Below are 17681 nucleotides of genomic sequence, written 5' to 3' on the forward strand. Positions count from 1 at the left end.
ATTTATTGTTCCACTTACCTGTGCATTCCGTGCTTGCTTCTTTGTTTTGAATTTTATTTATTGATTTTACAGAGAGATGGGAGAGAGAGCAAGAAGCATCAACTCCTAGTGGCTTCACTTTAGTTGTTCATTAGTTGCTTATCGTATGTGCCTCGACCGGGCAAGCCCAGGGTTTTGAACCGGTGACCTCCCGGTTCCAGGACGATGCTTTACCCACTGCACCACCACAGGTCTGGCTCTTTGGTGGATTCTTGTAGGTGCCCTGACCAGGGGGAATCGAACCCGCAACCTTGGTGTCTTGGGATGACGCTCCAACCAATTGAGCTACCCGGTTAGGGCCTAAAAAAACGGCCTATTACTAAGGGGCGGTGTGAGGGACGCAGACCTCCCTCCTTCCCGCGGCCCCTCTTGGCTGCCTGCCCGCTGCACCCTGTAACTCATTCATCATCTGACAGCTTCACTCACTCGCTCGCTCGCTCACTCATCATGCTGCCGTTTCCGAGCCTGTCCTTCCACACGCCTCCCCCGCGCCCCAGCTGCCGCCCGCTCCAGCACGCCAGCTGCCCGTCAGCCTGCGCCAGGCGAACCGGCACGCTCCTGGGTTGCTGCCATCATCACATTTGCCAGGTCATTTTATGACTTTTTTTCCCTTGTGAACACACCTTCCAATCATTCCTAGATTATATTCCCCCCCCTCAGTATTCCCTGGGGGGGGGGGGTCCATCCCTTAGTTCGTCTGCTTATTATCACACGACAGGACCCGTCCCTTGTCACTTGACAGCTTTTCTGATTCCATTAGTCAAGAGGCACAAGCATTTGAATTCGATTTCTTGTTTCCATGACATTCAACCCATCCAGGCTTTGCTCCACACTAAGTGACTTAGAATGTGTATGACGGTGACATTTATATTAGTGCGTCTTCACGATGGCAGAGGTACACCTGGCCTACAATGCCCATTTTCTCCAGTATTGGGATGCTGGTCCAGGCACCTGGAGCTACCTGGTCAGAGAAGAAACACCTTCTGTCATCCTGCGAGGTATGTTCAAGGCTGTCTGAGACCTTCCTCCATGGGTGTGCTTGCTCCACGCGCCCTGTTCCCTTCAGAATGGTTGATTCCTGACCGGGGAATCGAACCCGCAACCTCTACAGATCGGGACGATGCTCTAACCAACTGAGCTATCTGCCAGGGCAGATCTCTTTATAAAAGGTACTTACGTGAATGCACAAAATTTAACCACAAAGGAAGTGAAAGGGTAAATCAAAACCTAGAAAGAGATTGTTTTCACATGTTGAACAAACAGCCTTCAGCAGACACGATATAAAGAACTTCTACAAATAACTAGGATAAAGATAAAACAATAAAAGTGGGTAAAGCACGCAAGCTCACACAGTACAGACAGGAAACACAATGACCCATGAAGACTAAAAGTTGACCGACTTCATCAGGAAGGAGATAAATGCACACCGAGACCACGAGGTACTTTATGTTGCACCCACCAGATTGGCAGGCTTTTAAAGTCATGACCTATGAGCCTGACCAGGCGGTGGCGCAGTGGATAGAACATCGGCCTGGGATGCTGAGGACCCAGGTTCGAAACCCTGAGGTCGCCAGCTTGAGCACGGGCTCATCTGGCTTGAGCACCGAATCACAGACATGACCCCATGGTCGCTGGCTTGAGCAAGGGGTCACTTGCTCTGCTGGAGCCCCTCCATCAAGGCACATATGAGAAAGCGATCAATGAACAACTAAGGTGGTGCCACAACTATCAGTTGATGCTTCTCATCTCTCACTTTTCCTGTCTTTCCATCTGTCTGTCTGTCTCTCTCACACATACACAAAAGTCATGATCTGTGAATTCCTAGGAAAACAACGGTGGAACACAGCTGGACATCTGCACCAGCACAGATGCACCCCCATTACTAGGGAGAGTGCACACTGGGTGCCTACACTAGAGGGACGCTGGCCCATAAACAGGAGGATGGTGTTAAAAGCATTCACAACGGCTCAGTTCATAATGGCAAAAAAAAAAAAAAAAGGATGACATAAATGTCCCACTTGTCCACAAAGGAGAACCCACACACCCACACACACACACTGTGATATTGTCACACGATAGAATATCTCACCAGCTACACAGCAGAAGTAGTGTCATACACACAAACACAGAGGAATTCACAGACACCAGGGTGAGTGATGAGAAGCAAGTCACAGGGGAACACAGAGTGTGATTCTACGTCTAGAAAGTTCAAAAGCGGCCCTGGTCGGTTGGCTCAGTGGTAGAACATCGGCCTGGCGTGTGGAAGTCCTGGGTTCGATTCCCAGTCAGGGCACACAGGAGAAGTGCCCATCTGCTTCTCCACCCTTCCCCTTCTCCTTTCTCTCTATCTCTTTCTTCTCCTCCCACAGCCAAGGCTCCGTTGGAGCAAAGTTGGCCCGGGCGCTGAGGATGGCTCCATGGCCTCTGCCTCAGGCGCTAGAATGGCTCTGGGTGCAACAGAACAACGCCCCAGATGGGCAGAGCATCGCCCCCTGGTGGGCATGCCGGGTGGATCCCGGTTGGGTGCATGTGGGAGTCTGTCTCTCTGCCTCCCTGCTTCTAACTTCAGAAAAATACACACACAAAAAAGTTCAAAAGCAACTAAAAAGAATCCATCATTGAGGCCCTGGTTGGTTGGCTCAGTGGTAGAGCATCGGCCCCACATGTGGATGTCTGGGGCTCAATTCCCGGTCAGGGCACACAGGAGAAGCACCCATCTGCTTCTCTACCCCTCCCTCACTTCTGTCTCTCTCTTCCCCTCTGGCAGCCACAGCTCAATTGGAGCGAGTTGGCCCAGGCGCTGAGGACAGCTCCATGGCCTCCACCTCAGGTGCTAAGAAGAGCTCTGTTGCTGAGCAACGGAGAAAGAGCCCCAGATGGGCAGAGCATCGCCTCCTAGTGGGCTTGCCTGGTGGGTCCTCATTGGGGCACATGCAGGAGTCTGCATCTGCCTCCCCTCCTCTCACTTAATAATAATTAAAAGAAGAACTCATCGTTGAGGGACAGATACGAGTGTGGGAAGAGAATGATGAGCCTCCAACCACTGGTCTGCAGAGAAGCAGCAGATGAGGAGAGGGTTGGTGTGGGTGACTTGGGCTTCCTGTGTTGACTTGTAGGGGATTCAGGTGTATGCTTCAAAGTGACACTTCATAACTTTACTCACGATTCCGGCATGCCACATGGTTATGTTTAATAAAGTTGTATTTTATGAACACGTATCTCATTATGTAAAACAGAATAGAGAAAAGGTATTTGAAATGTGAATAAAAAACTAGCTGCCCTTTAAATATCTTTGAAAAACACACTGAATGCAGTATTTAAACAAAGCAATAAAAGTCGGAAGCACCAAAAACAGAGTAAATTTCATAGAAAAAAATCACTGAAACAACCCACAAATAAAAACAGAGATTCACAATAAATAGCTTACCCTAGTTTAAGAAAACTGATCTGTAGAAGAGACAGCAGATGTATTCTAGACACTAAAGTAAAAATGACAGGCCTTGTGACAGGCCTTCGGATCAGGCAAATTTTTTTTTCTTTGAGAGAGGCAGGGGGGGAGAGAGACAGGAACATGGAGCCGCTCCTGTGTGTGCCCTGACCGGGGAATTGAACCAGCAACCTCTGTGCTGCAGGACGACACCCCAACCGACCGACTATCTAGCCCGGGCTTAATTTTTATTGATTTTTTTTTTTTTTTAAGAGAGACAGAGAGAGGGAGGGAGAGAGAAGGGAGGGGAAAAGGAAGCATTTGTTGTTCCACTCAGTTATGCATTTTTTTTTGGTTGATTCCTGTTTGTGCCCTGACCGGGGATCGAACCAGCAACCTTGATGTTGCTGGATGACGCTCATGACCAACTGAGCTATCCGGCCAGGGCCGGGCAAATTTTAACACAAATTTTAACAAAATTTAACAGAGGGACGATGAGAGTGTAGTCCTCTCATCTTAGAGCCAAATTCAAGACCGTAAAACATTAAATGGGGACGAGATCACTTTGTATCAATTAAATGGCGCAATCCAGAGATGATGGACGCTCATCCACTTAAGAAAAGAAAACCCAAATAGAGCAAAAAAAAAGGTGATGCAAACGAGAGCTTGACAGAACTCAAGCTGCAGTGGGAGCTATGACGATGACGGTGACGATGGGTCACGGTGCAAAGAGCTGTTGGTAGAAAAGGGCTGAGTGGGGCGGGGCTGCAGGGGCCGCTGAAGGGGCAGGGTCCCCGCTGTGTCTTCTCAGCTACCTCCTTGCACCTCCCAGGCGTCCCACACAACACACATCGATCACTCACACAGCAGCAGAAGAAACAGAACAAAACATTGAGACCTATGGTTGCCGACAGGACCTGACTCATCCAAGAATGACGGACCATTTCCTTCCTCCTCCTGAAATCTATCTGCAAATGATCAGTGCAGACTTCTATCAGTCATTATCAGGTGGTAGCACCTCCGTAAGTCCTATCTTAAATCAATTTAATTTTTCTATCCATGGTTGAATCCAAGTGAATACAGCAAAAACAATCCAAGTTTGATACCTTTGTGTCCTCCTTCCATCCCTAATCAGAATTTTTTGTATTTTAATAACATAAAATTAAAAAACCGAAACCTACAACCATTTGATTTAAGACACATAAAACTGGGGTAAAATATACGTATGTTCTATTCTAATATTCTCATTACTTACTGGATGGCGTAAAAGGACTCAGAAATCAAAGACAAAACCCGTGAGTATAATATCCTTCAGTCAAAGACGTTGGGCATTTGAAAGGAAATCTGATCACTAATAGCCTATAATTTATAATTTTTTTTTCTCTGAAGCTGGAAAAGAACAGACAGTGTCTTGGAATAGCTTATTAAATCCCCTTTCAATTAGTGGAGTTCAGCATTTTTGTCTTATGATTTGTACGCCGGGTGATACTTTTAAAATTAACGGGGCTGCAGACAGACATAGCACATCCTTCTCAGCCATAATAATTTCTTGAACACTCTATCGTTGTAACAGTAATTGCCTTTTTTCAGAAAGAATACGCAATTTCAATCTACAGGCACTCCATTTATTACTTTTCTGATATTAGGGCTACCTCTGTGTGTTAGATCATTTTTCCCCCCTTCTTAAGGACTTTTTTTTCTTTTTCTTCTAAAACGTGGAGGCTACCAGGCAAAGGAAGTCTATTAGGAAGAGGAGGCGGTATATTTCCAAGGTGAACGTCAGACAATTCTTGCCAAGGACAGACTTTTCAGGAGACCATCCAATCCCTCTGAAACGTCTTTATAAAAAACACAAGGCTAAGAAATCTGCAAGACACTAACACAGTGGGTTCAACTGCCAACGTAGCAAAACATACATTAAGTATGTCACTGGTCATTGCACCTGTGACGCTCAGGGAAGAAGTCACCCCGGACCTGACCCTCCCTGGTCTGTTTCAGCCAACCAAGACTCCATGCTCCAATCCCCCAGACCAGGAGACAGAAGATCCTTTTGATCTGAGAGTAGCTCCCTCTTGTCCAGATCACAAGCATCAGGTGATGAAGTCAGTGCTGTGGTCAAGGAGTTAGTTGCTCAAGTGTCACTGGGAAGGGAAGGACTTCTAAGAAGCTAATACATGGACAAGCAGGGCTGTCAGGGACAGCCACCATCTCCTGATGCTGGTGACAACTATGAAAGCTAGAGAGAAGATTCAAGAACCAGATGGCGTCTCCATCATCACCAACTATCCTTTTCTCCCCAAAATGTCTACAGTTGGAAGCACTCCTGCAGCCTTAGACCTTGCACGTCTCTTGCTTCTTGGATTTGATTTATGTTTTCTCCCGGGATACAAAGATTCTACTCTGTCACCCACCTGCCCCAACTCCAAATCTCCAATATATAGTGTTATGCTCTACCTGGTTTTTATTATTCTTCTCTAAGTTCATTGTCCCTTGCAAAACAAAAAATACTTTTTATTGAATTTACTGGGGTGACACTGGTTAATAAAATCACACAGGTCTCAAGTGTGCTGTTCTACAACACATCGTGTACAACACGCGGAATCACGGACATGCCAACAAGAGTCGAGTCCTCTCCACCCCCACCTACTCCCCCTCCACCCTCGTCTACCTCCTCCACCCCCCTCTCCCTCCGGCAATCCCCACACTGTTGGCGGGCTTGTTCGGTTTCCTCTATAAAATTTTCTTTTCTTTTTTTATTTTTTTTTTTGTTTTCTAATTTTGGAAACGGGGAGGCAGTCAGACAGACTCCCGCATGCGCACGACTGGGATCCACCCAGCATGCCCACCAGGGGGCAATGCTCTGCCCATCTGGGGCGTGGCTCTGTTGCATCCAGAGTCATTCTAGCACCTGAGGCAGAGGCCACAGAACCATCCTCAGCACCCGGGCCATCTTTGCTCCAATGGAGCCTCACTGCGGGAGGGGAAGAGAGAGACAGAGAGGAAGGAGAGGGGGAGGGGTGGAGAAGCAGATGGGCGCTTCTCCTGTGTGCCCTGGCCGGGAATTGAACCCGGGACTTCTGCACGCCAGGCTGACGCTCTACCACTGAGCCAACCGGCAAGGGCTATAAAATTTCATTTTCAATTAAACAGAAACCTGGGCCTGACCTGTGGTGGCGCAGTGGATAAAGCATCGACCTGGAAATGCTGAGGTCGCCAGTTCGAAACCCTGGGCTTGCCTGGTCAAGGCACATATGGGAGTTGATGCTTCCTGCTCCTCCCCCCTTCTCTCTCTCTCCTTTCTAAAATGAATAAAATAAAATAAAAAACAAACAAACAAATAAACAGAAGCCTGATATGTCCACATGAAGGAACCTATACTTGGAAGCAAAGAGGTTCAAGTGGCTAGGAATGGCGGTCATGTTTTAAGAAAAGGGGGTATCTTATCGATGACCATTTTTCATTTCACTTGGTCTTGAGTGATCGCCTTCCATCACGGTTTAATTTGCTCATGTCGGTCTTGGTTTTCCGGTGAGACCGCCTCTCTCTGATGAAACTTAAAACTGATAGGCAGGCTAGCTCTTACATACCAGATCGGTGGTGGCAGCAGTGGGGTTTTTAGAAACTCAGCTGCTTTCTTAGCAGAGTAAAATCCGGCCTTGTTTGCAGGACCTGTGTCTACCCCACCCCTTTCCTGTCCTCTTCAGCACTTGACGAACAAAACCTTCTTCAGGGTGCTCGAGTGAAATGCTTTCTTTTTTTATTTTTTATTTTATTTTTTTACAGAGACAGAGAGAGAGTCAGAGAGAGGGACAGATAGGAACAGACAGACAGGAACGGAGAGAGATGAGAAGCATCAACCATCAGTTATTCGTTGTGACACCTTAGCTGTTCATTGATTGATTTCTCATATGTGCCTTTACCGTGGGCCTTCAGCAGACCGAGTAACCCCTTGCTCGAGCCAGTGATCTTGGGCTCAAGCTGGTGAGCTTTGCTCAAACCAGATGCGCCTGTGCTCAAACTGGTGACCTCGGGGTCTTGAACCTGGGTCCTCCGCATCCCAGTTCGATGCTCTATCCACTGTGCCACCGCCCGGTCAGGCTGAAATGCTTTCTCTTAAAAAGATGATCTTGACTTTATGAATCCCCCAACATGGACCTATAACACATTTTCTGAATAAATAATGATGCCCCATACAGTGGATATGACATCTATTAACCTTCAGCTCACCTGTATCTCTCAAATAACATATTAAAGTTATATCTGAGCCCTACAGGCTTTCTACAATGTGTAGGAAAGGTTAAAGTGACTCATTCAATTATTCCTCCCCCCCAAAAAAAATATGGCCAAACACAGGAAGCCTTCACGAGACCAGGACTGAATTTCGGATGGGTGCAGTGGGAAACGTTGTTTGTGAGCTCAGAAATTCAGAGACACTTTTAAGAAGGAAGTTAATCTATGCAGGGTAGGAGGTTAAGCTTTCTTCCATTGGAAAGTGATGAGCATAGCAATGGAGGGACAGACAGACAGAGAAAGAAAAACAACCGTGCTCCAGGCTGAAGTCCATTTGTCACACAGGTCCCGCTGCTGGGTGTCTGCCCGTGTCATTAAATACCACAGGGGACAGAGATGGAGAGAGCAGAACTCACGCGGAATGGGAAGGCAATCAAAGCTGTTTCTCTCACCAGCTGTCAGTCGGTTTCCAAGAAAACCGACGACGTTGTGCTAAGAATCGGGCCCAGTTTCTCCAAACTGGGGACTAAACATCAGACACACGAATTCCTCCCACTCTGGGGACAGTGCCAGAGGAAGGAAGGAAGCTGCCAAGGACCGGATGTGTTCTGACGGGCAGCGCCTGGCTCAGTGCGGCTCCTGGTGAACACAAGTGGGTCGGCTGGGGGCTGGATCACTCCCTGCGGCAGCGGAAGAGCTACCTCGACATCTGCTGGAATGAACACAAAACTGTGGAAGCCTCCTCATTTTTTCTGATATAGGAACATAGAAAAAGAAAAGATCTTCCCTCTCTCTGGATGCTTGTAATGAACAAGAAAAACAGGGGAAAAAAATGAATCAGGCCTGACCAGGCAGTGGCACAGTGGTTAGAGCATTGGACTGGGACGCTGAGGACCCAGGTTCAAAAATCCGAGGTCCCCAGCTTGAGTGCAGGCTCATCTGGCTTGAGCATGGGATCATAGACATGATCCCATGGTCTCTGGCTTGAGCCCAAAGGTCGCTGGCTTGAGCCCAAGGTCGTTGGCTTGAGCAGGGGGTCCCTTGAGTCTCCCTGGTCAAGGCACATATGAGAAAGCAGTCAATGAACAACTAAGGTGATGAAGAACTGATGCTTCTCATCTCTCTCTGTTCCTGTCTGTCTGTTCCTATCTGTCCCTCTCTCTGTCTCTCTCTCGCTAAAAAAAAAAAAAAAGAAAAAATTCATTGGACATAAAAGTATTTCACGTAGTTGGACACTGGGCTGGAATCAGTCTGCGCTGCCAAGGAAGCTGAATTTCTGGCCCAGGGAGCTAAAGAAAGAGCGTTTTTTTCTCCCCTGTTAAATTTAGTCTCTAGTAAGGAAGGTGGTGCAATGATTAAGGGATGAAACAACAGGGCCAGTTGGCCTGGGTGGGAGTTTACCCTCCACACACACACACACACACAGACACACACACAGACACACACACACACACAGACACACACACACACAGACACACACACACACACAGACACACACACACAGACACACACACAGACACACCAGACCACACACAGACACACACACAGAGACACACACACAGACACACAGACACAGACACAGACACACACACACACAGACACACACACAGACACACACACACAGACACACACACACAGACACACACACACAGACACACACACACACACACCCATCCTGTGTCTTAGTCCCTCCTCTGCATGGAGCAATAACAGAGAAGCCCCACCAGGGTGTCATGAGAAGTACATGTTGAGAATGTTTTTACGTCTGTGTGGCCCACCACACCCGTGTCTGTTTCTGTGGAGGGTGAACAGAAATGGCACAAGGACTCTATAGAGCAGTATTTATTTATATGCTTTTTAATGGTGACTCGGGCTGGTGCTGACGGGCACACAGGGCACAGAAATCCTGGCCCAGGAGCTGAGAGCCTGTGGGCTCACACACGCTGTGGGGTTTAACCCTGATCCCTACTGCGTCCGGCTGCAGCGCCACGGGCAGGACGCCTCTCCCCGCATCAGAGGTCGGTACTCAGGGGAGAGCCTGGCACGCGGAGAAGGATCAATAAACGTTAGCCATTCCTGCCATTCCTGCCACTGTCTGCCGGGACAAGCGCACATGGAGGGACCTCTCCGCTTTCACTCATTGCTTTATCAATTGATTTTTAGAGAGAGAGAGAAACATCAACTTGTTGTTCCACTTATTTAAGAATTCATAGCCCTGGCCAGTTGGCTCAGTGGTAGAGCATCAGCCTGGCATGCAGAAGTCCCAGGTTTGATTCCCGGCCAGGGCACACAGGAGAGGCGCCCATCTGCTTCTCCACCCCTCCCCCTCTCCTTCTTCTCTGTCTTTCTCTTCCCCTCCTGCAGCGAGGCTCCATTGGAGCAAAGATGGCCCGGGCGCTGGGGATGGCTCTGTGGCCTCTGCCCCAGGCACTAGAGTGGCTCTGGTCGCAACAGAGCGACGCCCCGGAGGGGCAGAGCATCGGCCCCTGGTGGGCAGAGCGTCACCCCCTGGTGGGCGTGCCGGGTGGATCCCGGTCGGGTGCATGCAGGAGTCTGACTGTCTCTCCCCGTTTCCAGCTTCAGAAAAATACAAAAAAAAAGAAAAAGAATTCATTGGTTGACTCCTGTATGTGCCCTGAGCAGGGATGGAACCCGCGACCTTGGCACGCTGGGGTGACGCTCTAACCACCGAGCAACCAGGCCAGGACCCGAAGCCTTCACATTGGATAGTGACATTGGGAGTGGGGGGGTGTTCCTTCCTGGGCATGCCTCCTCTCCTAGCAAGCATTGAGTAGATCTTTCCAATCAACAGGGACCTCTCATTCCCACAGATGCCAAAGACAAGCTTCCTATTCTGGGCAAAACCAATCAGAATGTGGTGGGGGGGAGTATGAACCACCACACATTCCACTCCCCCCTACATCCAGTGAAAGAAAGGGCACCAACCAACCAACCACGCCAGCTACCTACACTCATCATCAACACAGTGCATCTTTTGTCAATAAGAACAGGCCAACCAAAGGTGGGCTGATCACATTAGAGTAAAACAACCACCGTGAATCAAGACGCAGACGAGTCAAGAGACCCACTGTCCGGAGGGGAGGAGCTGAGAACACAGGGCACTGAGCAGCCCTGATGAAAAGATTCCGATGGGAAGACCACACCCACCCCAACAGGTGCCACATGAGCTACACACACAGTGCTAGGAGAGAGAAGCAATTAGGGAACCGAGAGCTTTGTGAATTTCCCCGGAACACGACAGTCTGTCAGAATGAAAAATTCAACAGACGGGTGCAACCACAGAATGGAAACAGCTAAGGCTCAGAGGATTCATTTAGAAACTAACACGGAAGAAATATCCTGGAGAGGAAAGAAAAAGAGAAGGAAACTGTTAAGAACTTGGCAGCGCCTGACCAGGCGGTGGCGCAGTGGATAGAGCGTCGGACTGGGATGCGGAGGACCCAGGTTCGAGACCCCGAGGTCACCAGCTTGAGTGCGGGCTCATCTGGTTTGAGCAAAAGCTCACCAGCTTGGACCCAAGGTCACTGGCTTGAGCAAGGGGTCACTCGGTCTGCTGTAGCCCCATGGTCAAGGCACATATAAGAAAGCAATCAATGAACAACTAAAGTGCCCCAACGAAAAACTGATGATTGATGCTTTTCATCTCTCTCCGTTCCTGTCTGTCTGTCCCTATCTATCCCTCTCTCTGACTCCCTCTCTCTGTCTCTGTAAAAAAAAATTTAATAAATAAATAAATAATAATAATAAAATTTAAGACTTTGGTAGCAACGATTTCTCTTACAGCAGGCAGAACATCTTACTCCCTCCTCCAAATAAAATAAACTTACAAGGGCAAAAAATATGAGAATGGATATAATTAAAAAGTTAACGGAGCCCTGGCCGGGGAGCTCAGTTGGTTAGAATGTTGTCCCAATATGCCAAGGTTGTGGGTTCAATCCCAGGTCAGGGCACATAAAAGACTCAACCAATGAGCCTGACCTGTGGTGGTGCAGTGGATTAAATGTCAACCTGGAATGCTGAGTTTGCCGGTTCAAAACCCTGGGCTTGCCTGGTCAAGGCACATATGGGAGTTGATGTTTCCTGCTCCTCCTCCCTTCTCTCTCTCTCTCTCTCTCTCTCTCACTCTTTCTCCTGTCTCTCTAAAAATGAATAAATACAATCTAAAAAAAAAGAATTAACCAATGAATGCATAAATAAAGTGGAACAACAAATTGGTATGTCTTTCTCTCCTTACCTCTCTAACATCAGTTAGTTATTAAAATATTTTTAAAAACGTAATGGAGGCCCTGGCCAGTTGGCTCAGTGGTAGAGCATCGGCCTGGTGTGCAGGAGTCCCGGGTTCGATTCCCAGCCAGGGCACACAGGAGAAGCGCCCATCTGCTTCTCCACCCCTCCCCCTCTCCTTCCTCTTTCTCTCTTCCTCTCCCGCAGCCGAGGCTCCATTGGAGCAAAGTTGGCCTGGGCACTGAGGATGGCTCCATGGCCTCCACCTCAGGTGCTAGAATGGCTTTGGTTGCAACAGAGCAACGCCCCAGATGGGCAGAGCATCACCCCCTGATGGGCATGCTGGGTGGATCCCGGTTGGGCGCATGCCGGAGTCTGTCTCTCTGCCTCCCCGTTTCCAACCTCAGAAAAATACAAAAAAAAAACCCCAAAAAACGTAATGGAAATTTCTGTCAATTTTCTCTCAAAAGACGGACAATTAGTTCTAAGACAACAGTTCACGATGGTGTGTTGTAAGAGCAATACCCAGTCTTTCTAGAAATTATAACAGAAAATATATTTCCACCTCTCAGCAGTAGAGCTATTATCTGTCCAGAAATTAATCTACAGAGTGGATGTCATCCCAACCAAAATCAAATCACTGTCAATATAGAACTTTACAAACTGATTCTAAAGTTGATAACCAAAGAGAAAACACATGGAAACAGTGAAGAAAGTTATGAAAAAATAAAGGGGTGACTTATTATTAAAGCAAGACTAATCCAAGCAGTGTAATATTATTGACTTAGAAATGGACCGGTAGGTTCATGAAATAGAACAGAGATTGATAAACTGTAGCAGTGGGAAGAAAGAGGACACTTCAAATGTGAGGAGAAACATTGGACACAAAAAAACAGTGTGGGAGAAATGGCTACCCACTTGAAAAAGATAAAGTTAGAACCTTTACCTCAGGCCACAGACAAAAATAAGTTCTGGACCAATTACTTAGACATAAAAAAAAAAAAACCCAAAACTATAAATGTTTTAGAAGCATGAAGGACACAGGAAAATAATTTCAGAATTGTGGAGCCAGAGAGATCTTTTACATGAAGAAAGAAACACTAGAAGCCATAATAAATCCATAGAAAGGAAAAACCCACCAGATATTGTAAGATAAAAGGTTGGGCCCTGGATGGTTGGCTCAGTGGTGAGTGTCGGCCTGGCATGTGGATGCCCTGGGTTCAATTCCTGGTTAGGGCACACAGGAAAAGCAACCATCTGCTTCTTCATCCCTTCCCCTTCTCTCTCTTCCCCTCCCACAGCCATGGCTTGATTGGAGCAAGTTGGCCCCGGGCGCTGAGGATGGCTCCATGGCCTCTGCCTAGGTGCTTAGAAGAGCTTTGTTGCTGAGCAATGGAGCAACACCCCAAATAGGCAGAGCATTGCCTGGTAGGGGGCTTGCCAGGTGGATCCCTATTGGGGCACATGCGGGAGTCTGTCACTCTCCCCTTCTCTCACTGAACTAAAAAAAAAAAAGATCGACAGTTCTATATATAAAAATACACTTCATCAAACATTCAAAGACAGACAATAGGCTGGGATAAAACATTAACCCCTTAACACAGAGAATAACTACAGGAAGAAATCCCACATTATCAATGAAATGCAGTCTTACAAAAAATAAAACAGAGAAAAGATACAAACAAGCAATAAACAGAAGAAATTCAAATGGGAACCGAATCTTGCTACCGGTTTTCCTTCTTTTTATTTGTTCCCTTTTTTTTCTGTGTTCTTTTGGGTTAACTGGCTACTTCCTATGACTCCCGGGGGTTTGCTTGGTTGGCAGCTCCTTCTTAATTTATAGTTTATTTCGGTGGTTGCTTTACGGTTTGGAGTGTACATCTAAACTGACCAGTGTAGCTGCAAGTGACAGACTTCTTCATGTGCAGTTCAAGCTGCCTTTACACGATTGTTACCTACAGTTTACGTATACACATGCATGGATGTGTGTGTTATACATCCCACAATACGCTGATGGGTGTTCCCTCCTATTTCTTGTGGCCTGTGCCTTGTCTGGTGGCCAGGGTCAGAGGGCTTCCTTCTGCACCTCGGGGTGGCTAAGGAGCAATGGAGCAGACTGTCCCTGAGGGCCTTGGAAGGGAACACAGTCTAAGGACAGCAGGCGCCAACCAGCATGTCCACCGCCATGTCCCTCTGCACAAGAAAGTCACCGTCACAACACACTAACGGGTCTTTGCTTTGAAATCACCCATCAGGGCCTGACCAGTGGTGGCGCAGTAGATAAGAGCATTGACCCGGAGTGCTGAGGTCGCTGGTTCGAAGCCCAAGGTCACCGGTCAGGGCACATGGCATGCAGGAGAAGCAATCAAGGCATCTGTAAATGGGGCAACAAATTGATGCTTCTCTCTCTCTCTTTCTCTTAAAATAAATAAATACATAAATAAATAACCCAGTATGGAAGGGGGTAGAGGGGAGGGGGTAGAGGGGGCCACATACACGGGGACCGAAGATGGTTTGACTCTGGTTGATAGGCTCACAATGCAATATACAGATCACAGAATTGTATACTTGAAACTCACATGATCCTTTTAACCAATATCATCCCAATATATTTAACAACAACAACAAAAAAGACTAAGGTAAAAAATAAAATAACCCAGCAAGGGGTGTATATGGAACAAGACACATCGATGTTCTTATTTTGTTAAAGATAAGTGTGTGAGGAGGGTGTCCGTGGGGGTCCGTGACACTCCTCTCTCTACTTCTGGGCACGTCTGTTGTAAAACACTCATGTGGAGGGAGTGTCTCTCCCTTGAGCTGACCTGCTGTGGAAGAGGCATCGCCCCTGCGCTGATGCCCTCACGCTCTGGAAGGCATCGTGGTTACGTTCGTGGGGGGGGGGTAGGGGGTACGGGTAGCTATGCATGGTGCACAAGTTTGTGTTCCTGGCTCTCCGCTGCCCGCCCCTGCCCAGCCCATGTCATCACCTCCAAGCCTCCTCACTTAAAGAAGCTTTAAATAACTGATAACTACCGAAGAACAAGAGCCACGCCGTCCACTCCGTTCTCCAGCACCGGAAGGCCTCTGCCTCCAGCCCAGACACGGACACAGGAGGATATTCCTGCGTCCGCCAAGAAGAACACGCCCACAGATCAGCTGACACATGTCTGCTGGGGGCCCTTCTGGGATGGAGCCGCCAGCCCCCTCTGCGCCCCGGGTGCCCAGCCCTGCACCAAAGCACCATGGGAAACCGTCCCTCTCCTGCTCCAACAGGCGTCCCCTTCACAGAGGTGCGCGGTCCTCGAAACACAGAAAGCGGGCGTTTCTTGAACTCCGTGAAACTGCGTCCCGTTTGTGTGAGCGTGTGCACACATCTAGCCATCCGAATGCATGCATCTACACTTATTAAACGCACGTACCTACACTACTCTCCGTTCACGGGGCATGTCCTCAGAGGGTGGCACCGGAACAGAACAAACGGAGAGGGGAAGGCGGGTGAGCACCTCAGGCAGACACCCGGGAGCCACACTCAGAGGTGACACTTGGTCAGGCGCACAACGGTAGGCCATTGCCTCGGACGCTTTGAGCAAGGTCTGGTGTCCCCTTTCTTCAAAGGAGCCAGAATTCTCCGCTGCCCCCTTCCCCGTGCTCACACCGCGGCAGGCAGTGCCCTGTGCCCAGGTCGCCGGCCACGGGGACCGGGTGCAACTCACCACGAGGGAGAGAGGCCTTTTCCAGGAGACGACGCCAATGAGTCCCGACAGCAGCACCTGGGAAGACAAACGGTGCAGGAAGGGGAGGTGAGACGCTCTGTAAGCTTTCACGAACAGTCAGAACACAGTAGCAACCCGTTCGGCCCGGGAAAGGAGCCCTTGTGGGACGCAGCACACACCCCGGGGAGCAGGTTACCACGAGGTACGTCGGCCGTCCAGGCCTCCGCAGCCTGCAGCCACTCTGGGAGGCCCCAGACGCCCCCGAGGGGCAACCCACACAAGAGCCCAAGCATGAACGTGTTTTCGGAAAGAGCCTCTCCACCAGACCTCACTCCACTCTGGTCCATGAAGTCACGTGGCTGTGTGATTTCAAAATCACAGACCCAGAAGGCGCCCTCTAATCTCTGCACATGAACACCCCCTGCGGGTCAGTCTCCAGCCCGGGGCTCCTGGTGTCAGGTTCAAAAATGCACCTGCTAGGCCCTGGCCAGTTGGCTCAGTGGTAGAGCGTTGGCCCGGTGTGTGGAAGTCCCAGGTTCAATTCCTGGCCAGGGCACACAGGAGAGGTGCCCATCTGCTTCTCCACCCCTCCCCCTCTCCTTTCTCTCTGTCTCTCTCTTCCCCTCCCGCAGCCGAGGCTCCATTGGAGCAAAGATGGCCCGGGCGCTGGGGATGACTCCTTGGCCTCTGCCCCAGGCGCTAGAGTGGCTCTGGTCGCGGCAGAGCGACGCCCCGGAGGGGCAAAGCATCGCCCCCTGGTGGGCAGAGCATCGCCCCCTGGTGGGCGTGCCGGGTGGATCCCAGTCAGGCGCATGCAGGAGTCTGTCTCCCTGCCTCCCCGCTTCTCACTTCAGAAAAATACACAAAAAAAACAAACAAAAAAACACACCTGCTTTCTCCCTCCCCAACCCAGGCTCCCCCTTGCCACCTCTCCCTCCCACAGTGGTGCCCCTCCTCCTGCTTCCTCAGTTCCAGGACACCCTGTCCCTCACCCCAATACCCCACCGGGCACAGTGAGGAGAAGGAGGCTACGGCTCCCCCCTCAACAGGGCAACAGCCCAGGAGGCCCCCTCATTCGCTGGGTCCTGGTGTTTCCATGCAGGAGCTCCATGAGGATAAACTGCCCGAGTTTCCATGGTGTGCGTGGGCGAGGCACGCGGGGGCCAAGCTGGACAGGACTGGCTACATGTCCCCGTGGGTTCCGGAAGGACTGAGGATGCCACTGAACTGACCCACAAGGTCCCCTTGGCGACAGACTCCAGGTCACCCTCAAACGCTCCCGCCACAGGCAGTACCACATCTCAGACCCAACTGTGCCTCCGTCACACCCAGAGCAGGAGGACTGCCAAGAAGACCTGGATGATCTTTCAGTTGTTTCTACAAAGGACTCTGGCACCTTATTCACACACACACACACACACACACACACACACAAAAACAACAACTAAAAACAAAACATATTCATGACCCAAGAAAACGGTGAGACAATGAATGGGTATAAAGCTGGTGGTGATTTGCTACCCTTTGACTGAAGACTCAGGGTTAGGGCTGAGTGTCCGTGTGTTCCTCAAATCCACAGGCTGAGGCCCTAACCCCCACTGTGATCGCCTCTGGAGGCTCTGTGGAGGTGATTAGGGTCACGTGGGGCTGGGAAGGCGGGAGGTGATCAGGGTCACGTGGGGTTGGGAAGGAGGCAGGTGATCAGGGTCACGTGGGGCTGGGAAGGAGGAAGGGAGGTGATTAGGGTCACGTGGGGTTGGGAAGGAGGGAGGTGATCAGGGTCACGTGGGGTTGGGAAGGAGGGAGGGAGGTGATCAGGGTCACGTGGGGTTGGGAAGGAGGAAGGGAGGTGATCAGGGTCACGTGGGGTTGAGAAGGAGGAAGGGAGGTGATTAGGGTCACGTGGGGTTGAGAAGGAGGGAGGGAGGTGATTAGGGTCACGTGGGGTTGAGAAGGAGGAAGGGAGGTGATTAGGGTCACGTGGGGTTGGGAAGGAGGAAGGGAGGTGATTAGGGTCACGTGGGGTT

At 49.6% G+C, this 17681-nt stretch overlaps 1 protein-coding gene across 1 annotated transcript in view; it reads right to left on the reverse strand.

Moving 5' to 3' along the window:
- Nucleotides 1–17681, reverse strand: part of ENTREP2 (endosomal transmembrane epsin interactor 2) — a 105522-nt gene that overhangs the window by 51767 nt on the left and 36074 nt on the right. The window contains exon 2 of the mRNA XM_066354576.1: nucleotides 15655–15711. Within this exon, the coding sequence (XP_066210673.1) occupies nucleotides 15655–15711 (57 nt within the window). The remainder of the gene's footprint in view (nucleotides 1–15654; nucleotides 15712–17681) is intronic.

The sequence above is a fragment of the Saccopteryx leptura genome, chromosome 13 (assembly GCF_036850995.1).
Source record: "Saccopteryx leptura isolate mSacLep1 chromosome 13, mSacLep1_pri_phased_curated, whole genome shotgun sequence".
Classification (NCBI taxonomy): Eukaryota; Metazoa; Chordata; class Mammalia; order Chiroptera; family Emballonuridae; genus Saccopteryx; species Saccopteryx leptura.